General features: G+C 50.3%; 1 protein-coding gene across 5 annotated transcripts in view; it reads right to left on the bottom strand.

The window, feature by feature from the left end:
* Positions 1 to 15,126, bottom strand: part of kazn (kazrin, periplakin interacting protein) — a 165,773-nt gene that overhangs the window by 132,267 nt on the left and 18,380 nt on the right. For all 5 annotated transcript variants that reach the window (XM_033048423.1, XM_033048421.1, XM_033048422.1 and 2 more), the window contains exon 2: positions 4,874 to 4,918. In XM_033048423.1, coding sequence (XP_032904314.1) covers positions 4,874 to 4,918 — 45 coding nt within the window. The remainder of the gene's footprint in view (positions 1 to 4,873; positions 4,919 to 15,126) is intronic.

The following is a 15,126-nucleotide window of genomic DNA, read 5'->3' on the forward strand; positions in this document are numbered from 1 at the left end:
GTACGGCGTTTGCACGTTCTCCCCGTGACCTGCGTGGTTTTTCTCCGAGATCTTCAGTTTCCTCCCACACTCCAAAGACGTGCAGTAGAGGTTTGTAGGTTAATTGGTGTGTGTGTGTGTGTGTGTGTGTGTGTGTGTGTGCGTGTGCGTGTGCGTGTGCGTGTGTGCGTGTGATTGTGTGTGTGTGTGAGTGCGCGCGCGTGTGTGCGTGTGTGTGTGGGTGCGCGCGCGTGTGTGTGTGCGTGTGTGTGCGTGCGTGTGTGTGATTGTGTGTGTGTGTGTGTGATTGTGTGTGTGTGTGTGTGTGTGCGTGCGTGTGTGTGATAGTGCGTGTGTGTGCGCGGGGATCGCTGGCCGGTGCGGACTCGATGGGCCGAAGGGCCTGTTTCCGCGCTGCAGCTTTAAAGCTATAAAACAGCTTTGAGGGCGATTACTACACTGTCGGGCCCGTAGCAGAAGCGTCCACATCGCGGGGCTGGAGACTGGACGTATCCTGAACTAACTCCGCCATCATCATCTACTGCGACAAGTGACGGCTCCCACTGATGGTCGCCGGAAGCTGGCGGTCATTTTCAGGGCGGACGATGGCAGCGATGTCCACGCCTGAAACGTGGAAGCTGCAATTCTGCTTCCTCCAGGAAACGCACCGCCTGCAGCCCGCTGCTTGTCCCGCAGGTGACTGAATACCGAGCCTCTCGCCCTTCTCACAAGGAGAGGGTAAATAATGTTACAGTAGCAGGGAGCTCTATTTATTAGTGCAGCTAATTAGATAAACATCTCGTGTTGGAGGTGGGAAGTGAGTCGGATGCTGGAAGTTAATCAGGCCGCTGGTATGAATCATTGCACCACTCAGCCTTCTGAGAAATAATTAGGATTTGACATTTCAGCAGCAACTGATGAGATTCACTGGCTTGCTCATGCAGCCCAGCAGTCAAGAGCATCACAGAATCAATGGGCTGATATATTGGCTCCTCTGTGGCTTATTGATTACATGTGTACATCACCAGTCTCTCCCGTTAACTCTTCCCGGGCCTTGCACTCACATTTAGAGATACAGCGCAGAAACAGGCCCTTCGGCCCACCGAGTCCGTGCCGACCAGCGATCCCCGCACACCGACACTATCCTACACACACTAGAGACTAGTTACAATTACACCGGAGCCGATTAATCTACAAACCCGCACGTCTTTGGAGTGTGGGTGGAAACCGGAGCGCCCGGAGAAAACCCACGTGGTCACGGGGACTGGAATGGTGTCACATTATGGGGCGGCACGGTGGCGCAACGGTAGAGTTGCTGCCTCACAGCGGCAGAGACCCGGAGACAAGTGTGTGTGTGTGTGTGTGTGTGTGTGTGTGTGTGTGTGTGTGTGTGTGTGTGTGTGTGTGTGTGTGTGTGTGTGTGTGAGTGTGTGAGAGTGTGAGTGTGTGTGTGTGTGTGAGCGTGTGAGAGTGTGAGAGTGTGAGAGTGTGACTGTGTGTGTGTGTGTGTGTGTGTGTGTGTGAGAGAGTGTGAGAGAGTGTGTGTGAGTGTGTGTGTGTGTGAGTGTGTGAGAGTGTGAGAGTGTGAGTGTGTGACTGTGTGTGTGTGTGTGTGTGTGTGAGAGTGTGAGAGTGAGTGTGAGTGTGAGTGTGTGTGTGTGTGAGTGTGTGAGAGTGTGAGTGTGTGTGTGTGTGTGTGTGTGTGTGTGTGTGAGTGTGTGTGTGTGTGTGTGAGAGTGTGTGTGAGTGTGTGTGTGTGTGTGTGTGTGTGTGTGTGTGTGTGTGTGTGTGTGTGTGTGTGTGTGTGTGTGTGTGTGTGTGTGTGTGTGTGTGTGTGTGTGTGTGTGTGTGTGTGTGAGAGAGTGTGAGAGTGAGTGTGTGTGTGTGTGAGACAAGGGGGAGGGAGAGAAAAAGAGGGAAAGGGAGAGAGAGAGGGGTAGGAAGTGAGGGGGTTGAGAGGGAGAGGAGGGAGGGGGAGGGGAGAGGTGGGGGTGAGGAGAGGGGGGGTCGAGAGGGGGGGGAAGGAGAGAGCGGGAGGGGGAGAGGAGGGGGTGAGGGAGAGTGGGGGAGGGAGGAGAGGAGGGAGGGTGAAAGGGGGGGAGGGGGGAGAGGTGGGAAGGGGGGGAGAGAGGGGGAGGGGAGGGGAGGGGGGGAGGGGAGGGGAGGGAGGGGGAGGGGGAGGATGAGCAGGGAATGTTGAGAGACAGACAGAGCAGGAGACAGAGCAGGAGGAGATAGCTGGAGAGGACAGGAGTGATGCTGACAGATTGACACAAGGGGCCAGAGCTGCTGAGAAAAGGATAAGGAATGTACGAGCATTGTGAAGAGGTGGGCATTTGAGGGCGGTGATTGACAGCCAGACAGACCCTGGGGCTTTGTGCTTGAGGTCAGACTGCAATGATGATTCAAACACAATGTGGGCCCGCAGTTTAACGGCCCTGTGCGATGGGTGGCAGCTAAGGCTCAGGCTCTAGAGAGAAGGAAAGGCTTCTGGAAGGTACAAATGCAGTCGAGGAAATCAATATCGACACCGCGCGCTGGCAGTGGCAATATACAAACCACAGCTGTCAGTGATCAGCTGCCAAAACGACAGGACATCGAACACATTACACGCTGCACAGGTGGGTAATGTACACTGACGATAGGCGCAAAATGTTGGAGTAACTCAGCGGGACAGGCAACGTCTCCGGAGAGAAGGAATCACATTGAATGGCGGTGCTGGCTCGAAGGGCCGAATGGCCTACTCCTGCACCTATTGTCTATTGAATGGATGACTTTTCAGGTCGAGAGAAGAGAGAGAGAGGGGAGGGGATGGAGAGGGGGGAGGGAGAGGGATGGAAGAAGAGAGGGGGGTGGGGGGGTAGAAATGGGGACCTGAAACGTCACACATTCCTTCCATCCAGACATCCTGCACTGTGAAACAAACAAACAGCTGGACCCAGTGGGTCGGGCAGCATCTGTGGTGCATGGTCAGTATTTCGGGTTGGAACCCTTCATTATAGACAATAGACAATAGGTGCAGGAGTAGGCCATTCGGCCCTTCGAGCCAGCACCGCCATTCAATGTGATCATGGCTGATCATCCCCAATCAGTACCCCGTTCCTGACTTCTCCCCATATCCCCTGACTCCGCTATTTTCAAGAGCCCTATCTAGTTCTCTCTTGAAAGCATCCAGAGAACCTGCCTCCACCGCCCTCTGAGGCAGAGAATTCCACACACTCACAACTCTCTGTGAGAGAAAGTGTTTCCTCATCTCCGTTCTAAATGGCTTACCCCTTATTCTTAAACTGTGGCCCCTGGTTCTGGACTCCCCCAACATCGGGAACATGCTTCCTGCCTCTAGCGTGTCCAAGCCCTTAACAATCTTATATGTTTCAATGAGATCTCCTCTCATCCTTCTAAACTCCAGAGTGTACAAGCCCAGCCGCTCCATTCTCTCAGCATGTGACAGTCCCGCCATCCCGGGAATTAACCTTGTATGAACGGGTGATTCAGGTACGGCATGGACTCAGTGGGCCGAAGGGTCTGTTTCCACACCGTGTCTTTCAAACTATCAATACAAATGCAATCAGCTGCTCATTGGCAGCCTTACGGATCCCCAATCTATCATAGTCCAATCACGACTCACAAGTTTGCTTTATTCAAATACTGGACGTCAGATTAAACTTAAATTACTTTCAATCTTCATATAAAATTTATCATGATTAATATTCCTTAAGGATTCATCAACTATTAGAACATCAATCTGCCCTTCCTCATTGCTTAGTATCATCTGAAAGGTGTAATGAGTGGAAACAGGCCCTTTGGCCCACCTTGCCCATGCCGACCAACATGTCCCATCTACACTAGTCCCACCTGCCCGCGTTTGGCCCATCCCCCTCTAAACCTATCCTATCCATGCACCTGTCTAAATGTTTCTGAAACGTTATGATAGACCCAGCCTCAACTACCTCCTCCAGCAGCTCGTTCCATCCACCCACCACGCTCTGTGTGAAAAGGTTGCCCTATTAAATCTTCTTGTTCCTATTAAATCTTTTCCCTTCATCTTAAACCCGTGTTGTCTGGTTCTCGATTCCCCTGCTCTGGGCAAGAGACTCTGTGCACCTACCCGATCAATGCTTGGCATGATGTTATACGCCTCTATAAGATCACCCCTCAACCTCCTGTGCTCCATGGAATAGAGGCCCAGCCTGCTCAACCTCTCCCTGTAGCTCACACCCTCGAGTCCCGGCAACATCCTCGTATGTGCCCCATGTTGAACTGGGGAATGGGGAGGGTCAATAACTGGGAAAGAATTCCCACATTAATTTAGTTCAGAGATACAGCGTGGAAACAGGCCCTTCGGCCCACCAATGATCCCCGCACACTAGTTCTAGCCGAGACGCAGTAGGGACAATTTACAGAAGCCAATTAACCTACAAACCTGCACGTCTTTGGAGTGTGGGAGGAAACCGGAGCTCCTTGAGAAAATCCACGCGGTCACAGGGAGAACGTGCAAACTCCATACAGACAGCACCCGTAGTTGGGATGGAACCCGGGTCTCTGGCAACTCTACTGCTGCGACATTGTTCAGAAACCTGATTACAGAGGGGAAGAAGTTACACTTTGGAGGATAGGACCACCTTGATTTCATCATCAATTCAGGAGAAAATGGAACACAAAGAAACAGAATGATATTGGCAGCAGCAGCAGGTGTGTGTTTGTGACAGGGTGTTGCGAAAATGTCGGAGCGGCAGGTAACAGAGTCACAAGTGCAAGCAAGTCTGGAGAACAAGATTAGTGGCCCTACACAGCCCTGGCTGCAGGGAATCAGGGATACAGCAGATCCCACCAGCAGGGACCAGCAGGGACCAGCAGGAACCAGGAAACTCACAGACAAAACACTGAGCGTTACCTGTCACATGAAGCTGCACCTCGTCGGCTCCCATGTCACCATCATCTGCAACAGAGCAACAGCCCGTTACCCACAGTTCACACTGACCCGGTACAGAGCCGGCAACAGCCACTACCCACCGCTCACACCCACTACAGCTTGAAACCAGCAAACGCCCCGCACTTCATTCACACGGTGAACTGTGAGAGCAGACAGGGTAGACACACACACACTCTAAACACACACACACACACACTAAACACGCACACACACTCACACTCAAAACACACACTCACACTCAAAACACACACACACACACACACTCTAAACACACACACACTCAAAACACACACACGCACACTCACACACACACACACACACACACACTCTAAAACACACACACTCTAAAACACACACACACACACTCTAAACACACACACACACACACACACACACACACCATGTTTCTGTGCTCTACTGTGGAGGCAAGTTTTCTGGATATTTTCTAGATAGGGCTCTTAAAGATATGGGGATATGGGGAGAAGGCAGGAACGGGACACTGATTGGGGATGATCAGCCATGATCACATTGAATGGCGGTGCTGGCTCGAAGGGCCGAATGGCCTACTCCTGCACCTATTGTCCATTGTCCAGTGTCCATCCTACTCACACTAGGGACAATTTCCAATATAACCGAGGCCAATGAACCTACAAACCTGTACGTCTTCGGAGTGTGGGAGTAAACTGGTCCCGCTGAGTTACTCCAGCATTTTGTGTCTACCTGCGTTTGAAACCAGCACCTGCAGTTCCTTCCGACATAATTAAGAAGCAAGTTGGATTGTATACGACCCTATCTCCTGGCCTCTGTAATTGGCACTCTCTCAGGCACGCCGTGAGGTCCATCCCCCCCGCAGTTCATCTCAAAGAAATTATTTTCTCACAAAGAAGAAGTTATGCGCAGAATTGATAAATGATATGTTCCAATGAAACGCATTTCATGGTCTAGAAATTTCCCCAATTCAATAAGTATATTGCTTCAATAGACTGGGCCGCCAAAATGGCACGGCAGCCGCTGCCCAGATATGCCACGAGCATTTAATAACGAGCTGCAGCTTTCTGCTACGTCTCGACCCAAAAACGTCACCCGTTCCTTCTCTCCAGAGATGCCGCCTGTCCTGCTGAGTTACTCCAGCATTTTGTGCCTGTCTTCGCTTTCTACTGCGGCCGTCTCCCTGTAAACTCCAGAGTTGAGATGCATTTGATCCTGGAGTCGTGGCGACAGTGTGGCCCTCCAATGAATCTTACCACTTGAAGACTGAGGCGAGGAAAAACTTTTTCATTTAGGACTGAGGCGAGGAAAAACCTTTTCACCCAGAGAGTTGCGAATCTGTGGAGTTCCCTGCCACAGAGGGCGGTGGAGGCCAAATCACTGGATGGATTTAAGAGAGAGTTAGATAGAGCTTTAGGGGCTAGTGGAATCAAGGGATATGGGGAGAAGGCAGGCATGGGTTATTGATTGGGGATGATCAGCCATGATCACAATGAATGGCAGTGCTGGCTCGAAGGGCCGAATGGCCTCCTCCTGCACCTATTATCCATGTTTCTATGTTAGGGCGCGAGGATTCCCAGCAACATTAAGAACACGGCTAAACGAATGGACTCAAAATCCCGGAGTAACTCAGCGGGTCAGGCAGCATATCTGGACAACCTACAACCCTGCACGTCTTTGGAGTGTGGGAGGAAACCGAAGATCTCGGAGAAAACGTGCAAACTCCGTACAGGCGGCACCTGTGGTCAGGATGGAACCCGGGTCTCCGGCGCTGTGAGGCAGCAACTCTAACGCTGCGCCACCCGGCGGCCCGGGTACATTTGGGAGCAAGGCCTCAAGGATCCTGTCTCGAGGAACCGTGAGTTCTCTCTGAAAAAGAACCGCTTTAAACCAAACCCTCTGGGGGCTTGTGCAGAGTGGTCTGGTCTGTCTGCCTGTGGAGTCTACTGGGGATGGGCCAGGGACTGAACTAGCAGCTGCCTGTCTGTGTGTCTGTCTCTGTGTGTGTCCGTCTCTGTGTGTGTCTGTCTCTGTGTGTGTCTGTGTGTGTATGTGTGCGTGTGTCTCTGTGTGTGTGTGTCTGTCTCTGTGTGTGTCTGTCTGTGCGTCTGTGTCTGTGCATGCGTGTGCATCCGTGCGTGTGTGTATATATGTGTGTGCGTATATGTGTGTGTGTGTGTGTGTATATATGTGTGTGTATATGTGCGTGTGTGTGTATATATGTGTGTATGTATATGTGCGTGTGCGTGTGTATGTATATAATGTGTGTGTATATATGTGTGTGTGTATATGTGCGTGTGTGTGCGCCTGCGTGTGTGTGTATATATGTGTGTGTGTGCGCGTGTATATATGTGTGTGTATGTGCGTGTGCGTGTGTCTGTGTCCGTGCGTGTGCGTGTGTCTGTGTGTGTGCGCGTATAACTCCTCACTCCAGCGAGCAATTATTAGTACCCTGCTGGTTTTTTCACATCTACTCAATAATACATGTGTCCTTGAATGGTGGATTTTGTCAGTATTAGCCAGAAATTAGTCAAACACGGTGGTCGGGGGAGAAATATCACTCTGGCAGCTACTCTTCCTGACAGCAATTAAGCAGGTTTCCAGTGATGTGGTTGAGAGCCGTTAAGCCCAGCTCGCCCCTTGTCTTAGAAACATAGAAAATAGGTGCAGGAGTAGGCCATTCGGCCCTTCGAGCCAGGCCTGTTTCCGCCTGTTATTTCTAAGCATTGAAACAAACTGCACACACAGGTCACTGTCAGTCAACTTGCTTTCTTCTTGAGGCATGTTAAAAATGAATGCCTGCTCATCAAAATATTCTGAATGATGAATGAGCCCTTTATTGAATCCACAGAGAATTATTGACAATGCCTTCATCACCAGCTGCTGCAACCAATATTAAAATAGGACACCAAGTTTTCGTAGGAATGGAGTCACGTCATTCAGATATATGCAGAATTATATAATTTTTAAAAATCACAATGAAGCCACAGTGTCTTCACTCCAGGGACTGAGAAACATTCCTGTAAGCAAAATAGATATTGGTTTTGGCAAACTACTCCACGGTTATATCATCAGGATTGAACTGTACGAAATATGCGGGTGTTTCGTTGGCTAGTTTGCTGATGATACCAATATCGGGGGGAAAAAGCGAGGGAAGGCTGTCAGAAGATACAGATCAGGTTAGGAAATGGGCAGAGAAATAGCAGATGGAGTTGAATGCGAGCAAGTGTGAGATGTTGCACTTTGGGAGGTTCGGGGTGGGGGGGTGGGGGGGGGGGGGGGGATACAGTTCCTGGCAACACCCTTTGATTCTCAGAGGGATCGTGGAGTCCAAGTTCATTCCCAATATTGGGGGAGTCCAGAACCAGGGGCCACACACAGTTTAAGAATAAGGGGCAAGCCATTTAGAACAGAGATGAGGAAACACTTTTTCTCACAGAGAGTTGTGAGTGTGTGGAATTCTCTGCCTCAGAGGGCGGTGGAGACCGGTTCTCTGGATAGTTTCAGAGCTGGACAGCTTTTCTCGGTACACGTGACAATAAACTAAACTGAGGGCCTTAACATCTCATCATGTGTCCACTCCCCCTTCTCCCCTCTCCCATCAGGCAAGAGGTACAGACGTGTGAAAACGCACACCTCCTGAAACTACGGCACAACGAAACCCCTTCTCCCCCACCCCCTCCTGGAGTAGATGTAGCTGCTGATGAAACGATGCAGAGCATGGCAAGTGCTGTGTTGTAGAGCAGATGGTCTGATTAGCCTGGTGTTGAATTGCTGCCATCGGCTCGGCGCGCACACATATACGCACACACACATATATATACACACACACGTGCACGCAGACACACACACGCACGTACACATGCACGTACACACGCACACACACACATATACGCACACACACACATATATACACACACACGTGCACGCAGACACACACGCACGTACACATGCACGTACACACGCACACACACCCGCGCGCGCGCGCACACACACCCACACACACCCCCGCGCGCACACACACACACCCACGCACGCACACATATACACACACACATATATACACACACACACACACACATATACACATATATACACACACACAGAGATAGATAACACAGAGAGAGAGACACACACACACACAAGAGACACACAGATAGAGAACACACACACATATATACACACACACACACAGATATACACACACACACACACACATATACACACACACACACACACATATACATACACACACACACACATATACATACACACACACACACATATACATACACACACACACATATACATACACACACACACATATATACGCACACACACATATATATATATACCCACACATATATACACACACACATATATACACACACACACATATATACACACACACACATATATATACATACACACACATATATACGCACACACACGCACACAGACACAAACACAAACGCACAGACAGACGCGCGCACACGAACACACACACGCAAGCGCACACGCACAGTCACACACACACGCACACAGACGCACAGGCACATACAGACACACGCACAGACACACGCACAGTCGCGCGCAAGCGCACACACGCGCACATGCACACACACACGCACAGACGCGCACACTGCGTGGGTTTTCTCCGGGTGCTCCAGTTTCCTCCCACACTCGTCACCTTCACCCTCTGACGACATTTCCTTGATCAACGAAGGTCGACACAAAGTGCTGGAGTAACTCAGCGGGACAGGCAGCATCTCTGGAGAGAAGGAATGGGTGACGTTTCGAGTTGAGACCCAAAACATCACCCATTCCTTCACTCCAGTGCTGCCGCCAGTCCCGCTGAGTTACTCCAGCATTTTGTGTCTATCTTCGGTGTAAACCAGCATCCGCCACTTCCTTCCCACGCAGCTGAAGTGGATGTGTTTTAAGATTGCTGAAGGCACAAGCTGAACACCACGAGGTGCGAACTCGGTGATGTACGATCATCCTCACACTGTGTCTCATTGATAGATTCGTCCGAAGATTCTCATTTACATTTGCCTGAGGCTGTTGTCTGGTGAAAGTTAACATGTTGGTGAGTCATGCAGAGTTGCAACGTGAAAGCATTCAACAAACCTCGAAGGTGGATAAAAATGCTGCAGAAACTCAGCGGGACAGGCAGCATGCATGGAGCGAAGGAATAGGTGACGTTTCGGGTCGAGACCCTTCTTCAGACTGATGTGGGGGTGGGGGGAGGGCGGGAAGAAGAGGAAGAGGTGGAGACAGTGGGCTGTGGGAGAGCTGGGAAGGGGAGGGGAAAGAGGGAGAAAGCAGGGACTACCTGAAATTGGAGAAGTCAATGTTCACACCGCTGGGGTGTGAACTGCCCAGGCGAAATATGAGGTGCTGCTCCTCCAATTTGTGGTGGGCCTCACTCTGGCCATTGAATAGGTCCAGGACAGAAAGGTCGGATTCGGAATGGGAGGGGGAGTTGAAGTGCTGAGCCACCGGGAGTCAAGAAACCTCGATCACCACCAGTCTGAATGTACTGTAGTTAGAACACAGAACATACAAAAGTACAGCACAGCAACAGGCCCTTCGGCCCACAGCGCCCGTGCTGAACGTGATGCCAAGATGAACTAATCTCCTCTGCCTGTATGTGATCCAAGCCCCTCCCTCCATATCCATTTGCCTATATATACACACATATATACACACACACACACATATACACACACACACACACACATATATATACACACACATACACACACACATATATACACACACACATACACACACACATATATACACACACACACATATACACACATATATATATATATACACACACACACACGCACACACATATATACACACACGCGCACACACACACATATACACACATATATATACACACACACGCGCACACACATATATACGCACACACACACATATATATATATACACACACACACATATATATACGCACACACACACACGCACACACACACAGACATATCCATTTGCCTATCTAAAAGCCTTTTAATAGCCACTGTGGGAAATAGGCAACTGTGGGAAATAGGCAATGTTTCGGGCCGAAACCCGGAAGGGTTTCGGCCCGAAACGTTACCTATTTCCTTCGCTCCATAGATGCTGCTGCACCCGCTGAGTTTCTCCAGCATTTTTATCTACCTTCAATCTGCCACCACCACCACCCCCCTTGGCCCCCACACACCCTCTGTGTAACAATCTTACCCTGCACATCCCCTTTAAACTTCACCCCTCTCACCTTGAAGCTGCGCCCTCTAGCCTTTGACACTTCCACCCCGGAGAAAGGCTCTGTCCACCTCAGCTCTGCCTCTCATTGTTTTATATACAAGCTGGGCTTGTACACTCTGGAGTTTAGAAGGATTAGAGGGGTATCTTATTGAAACATGCAAGATTATTAAGGGTTTGGACAGGCTAGAGGCAGGAAACATGTTCCCGATGTTGGGGGAGTCTAGAACCAGGGGCCACACACAGTTTCAGAATAAGGAGTAAGCCATTTAGAACAGAGACGAGGAAACACTTTTTCACACAGAGAGTGGTGAGTCTGTGGAATTCTCTGCCTCAGAGGGCGGTGGAGGCAGGTTCTCTGGATGCTTTCAAGAGAGGGTTGGATAGGGCTCTTAAAAATAGCGGAGTCAGGGGATATGGGGAGAAGGCAGGAACGGGGTACTGATTGGGGATGATCAGCCATGATCACATTGAATGGCGGTGCTGGTTCGAAGGGCCGAATGGCCTACTCCTGCACCTATTGTCTATTGTCTATCAGGTCTCCTCCAGCTACTAGAGGAATGGATGAAGCCGATGTACACAGTCTCTTGTGAACTAAAGCTAAACAAACATAGCAGCAGAATTAGGCCATTCGGCCCCATCAAGTCTCCTCCGTCATTCAATCATGGCTGATCTAACTCTATCTTCTAACTCCATTCTCCCTTCTCCCCACAAACTCCGACACCCGAACTAATCAAACGTCAGAACGTGCAAACTCCGCACAGACAGCACCCGTAGTCAGGATCGAACCCGGGCGTCTGGGGCTGTGGGGCAGCAATTCTACTGCTGCGCCGTCTGCCACGGGCTGTGTTGCGTTTGCAGTTTCTGAACAAATATTTCCAACAGCTTCCGCATGCAAGAACCCTTGGAAACAACGTCTCGTTGCTGAGTATTTGTTGACCGTGTCTGAAAATAATTGGTTGGCAGTGACAAGCGAACACTTCACAACAGCTGTGTTCCTTCAGAGTCTTCGCTGGCTCGGCAGGCAACTGCTGAATGTTGCAAGTTAAGATCAGGACAGCGTTCGACCCACAGTTAATCATTCTTTAGTTCCTTATTACGACTGACTCATCCCTGGGAAGGAATGATGTGTTGACTTTGGGATCAACAAAACGAACTTCGCTTCCCGAGTTTACACGCACTTCACCTCCGTATCTCCGGAGATTAGCTCTGGCCCTTTGCGAGTTTGTTGACCCACAATGCTGGAGTAACTCAGCGGGACAGGCAGCATCTCCAGAGAAGAAGGAATGGGTGACGTTTGGGGTCGAGACCCTTCTTCAGACTTCCGAAACGTCACCCATTCCTTCCCTCCAGAGATGCCCCCTGTCCTGCTGAGTTTCACCAGCATTTTGTCAGAGCAAACCAGCAGCTGCACTTCCTTCCTACACATCGTTTAGCCTGCTCTTCAGGACTCATGACTAGATCCTGACCTCTGTACACAATAGCTTCCCAATTCTACACAATGTTCCCTTTATCCTGCATCACAGCTCGGTTTGGGAACAGCTCCGTCCAAGACCGCAGGAAATCGCAGCGAATTGTGGACGCAGCCCAGATCGTCACACAAACCAACCTCCCTTCCATTGACTCCATCCACACCAGGCCAGCAGCATCATCAAGGACCAGTCTCACCCCGGCCACTCCCTCTTCTCCCCTCTCCCATCGGGCAAGAGGTACAGAAGTGTGAAAACGAACGCACACACCTCCAGATTCAGGGACAGTTTCTTCCCGGCTGTTATCAGGCAACTGAACCATCCTATCACCTAGAGAGCAGTCCTGAACTACTATCTACCTCATCGTGACCCTCGGACTATCCTTGATCGGACTTTACTCAACTTTATCTTGCACTAAACGGTATACACATTATTCCCTTATCATGTATCTGTACACTGTGAATGGCCCGAGTGTAATCATGTATTGTCTTTCCGCTGACTGGTTAGCACGCAACAAAAGCTTTTCACTGTACCTCGGTACACGTGACAATAAACTCAATTAAACTTCGTTCCATAGATGCTGCCTCGCCCACTGAGTTCCTCCAGCATTTTTGTCTACCTTTGATTTTTCCAGCACCTGCAGTTCTTTCTTAAACAAAGAATCCATCTCTCTCTGCCGTAAAAATATCCACTGACTTGGCCTCCACAGCCTTCAGTGGCAAAGAATTCCACAGATTCACCACCCAGTGGCTAATGAAATTCCTCCCCACCTCCTTCCTGAAGGAACGTCCTTTAATTCTGTGGCTGTGACCTTTGGTTCTAGACTCTCTCGCTCGCCCTCTCCACATCCACCCTACCCAGGGATTTACATGATCTGTAAAACAGCGTTCGTTTTACTCTGAAGCAGAGAGGAGGAAAGTCATAAGACGTTGCGTAAACATGCACGCACGCTCGTCGCTTGGGAAATAAGGTCTGCAGTTGGCAACAATAGAGTCGCTCACCATGCCTAACGTGGCACAGCAGCGTGCTGGAATGTTGCAGCGGCCGACAGCGATGGTGTGGGGATGAACTTCCATGAACTACTGATCCTCTACGTTTCACACAGTCGGGAGAATTTGAGGCTAAGCACAATTCAGGGGAACAGCAGCTACAACACCCGCATGGTCCACCACCCAACGCCAACGGTTTCAGCTAACCTGGACCGTCCTTCCTCCCGCCACCCATCTTAGTTTTACTTTAGAAATGTGACCATGGCTGATCATCCCCAATCAGTACCCCGTTCCTGCCTTCTCCCCATATCCCCTGACTCCGCTATTTTTTTAAGAGACCTATTTAGCTCTCTCTTGAAAGCATCCAGAGAACCGGCCTCCACCGCCCTCCGAGGCAGAGCATTCCACAGACTCACCACTCTCTGCGAGAAAAAGTGTTTCCTCGTCTCCGTTCTAAATGGCTTACTCCTTATTCTTAAACTGTGTGCCCCCTGGTTCTGGACTCCCCCAACATCGGGAACATGTTTCCTGCCTCTAGCGTGTCCAAGCCCTTAACAATCTTATATGTTTCAATGAGATGCCCTCTCATCCTTCTAAACTCCAGAGTGTACAAGCCCAGCTGCTCCATTCTCTCAGTTTTGGGTCGAGACAAGTGTGACTCTCCATCTCTCACCATTGGTCTCCTGGAAGCTGGCAGAGGTCGAATGACAAAGAAGATTTCTCTTCTATTCAGTTTAGTCTAGAGATACATCGCGGAAACAGGCCCTTCGGCCCACTGAGTCCGCGCTGACCAGCGATCCCCGCACACCAACACTATCCTACACACACTAGGGACACTTTTACATTTACACCAAGCCAATGAACCTTCACACCTGTACGTCTTTGGAGTGTGGGAGGAAACTGGAGATGCTGCTGCACCAGCTGAGTTTTTGGCTGATCATCCAACTCAGTATCCCGTACCTTCTCTCCATACCCCCTAATCCCTTTAGCCACAAGGGCCACATCTAACTCCCTCTTAAATATGGCCAATGAACTGGCCTCAACTACCTTCTGTGGCAGAGAATTCCACAGATTCGCCACTCTCTGTGTGAAAAATGTTCTTCTCATCTCAGTCTTAAAGGATTTCCCCCTTATCCTTAAGCAGTGACCCCTTGTCCTGGACTTCCCCAACATCGGGAACAATCTTCCTGCATCTAGCCTGTCCCAACCCCTTAAGAATTTTGTAAGTTTCTACAAGATCCCCCCCTCAATCTCCGCGCGGAAACAGACCCTTTGGCCCACCGAGTCCGTGCCGACCAGTGATCACCCCCCCCCCCCCCCCCCCCGTACCCGAACACTATACTACACATACTGGGGACAATTTTACATTTACACCAAGCCAATGAACCTACACACCTGTACGTCTTTGGAGTGTGGGAGGAAACTGGAGATCTTGAGGGGAGAACATACAAACTCCGTACAGACAGCACCCGTGGCCGGGATCGAACCCGGGTCT

Source organism: Amblyraja radiata, chromosome 31, assembly GCF_010909765.2.
Source record: "Amblyraja radiata isolate CabotCenter1 chromosome 31, sAmbRad1.1.pri, whole genome shotgun sequence".
In the NCBI taxonomy this organism is placed as follows: domain Eukaryota; kingdom Metazoa; phylum Chordata; class Chondrichthyes; order Rajiformes; family Rajidae; genus Amblyraja; species Amblyraja radiata.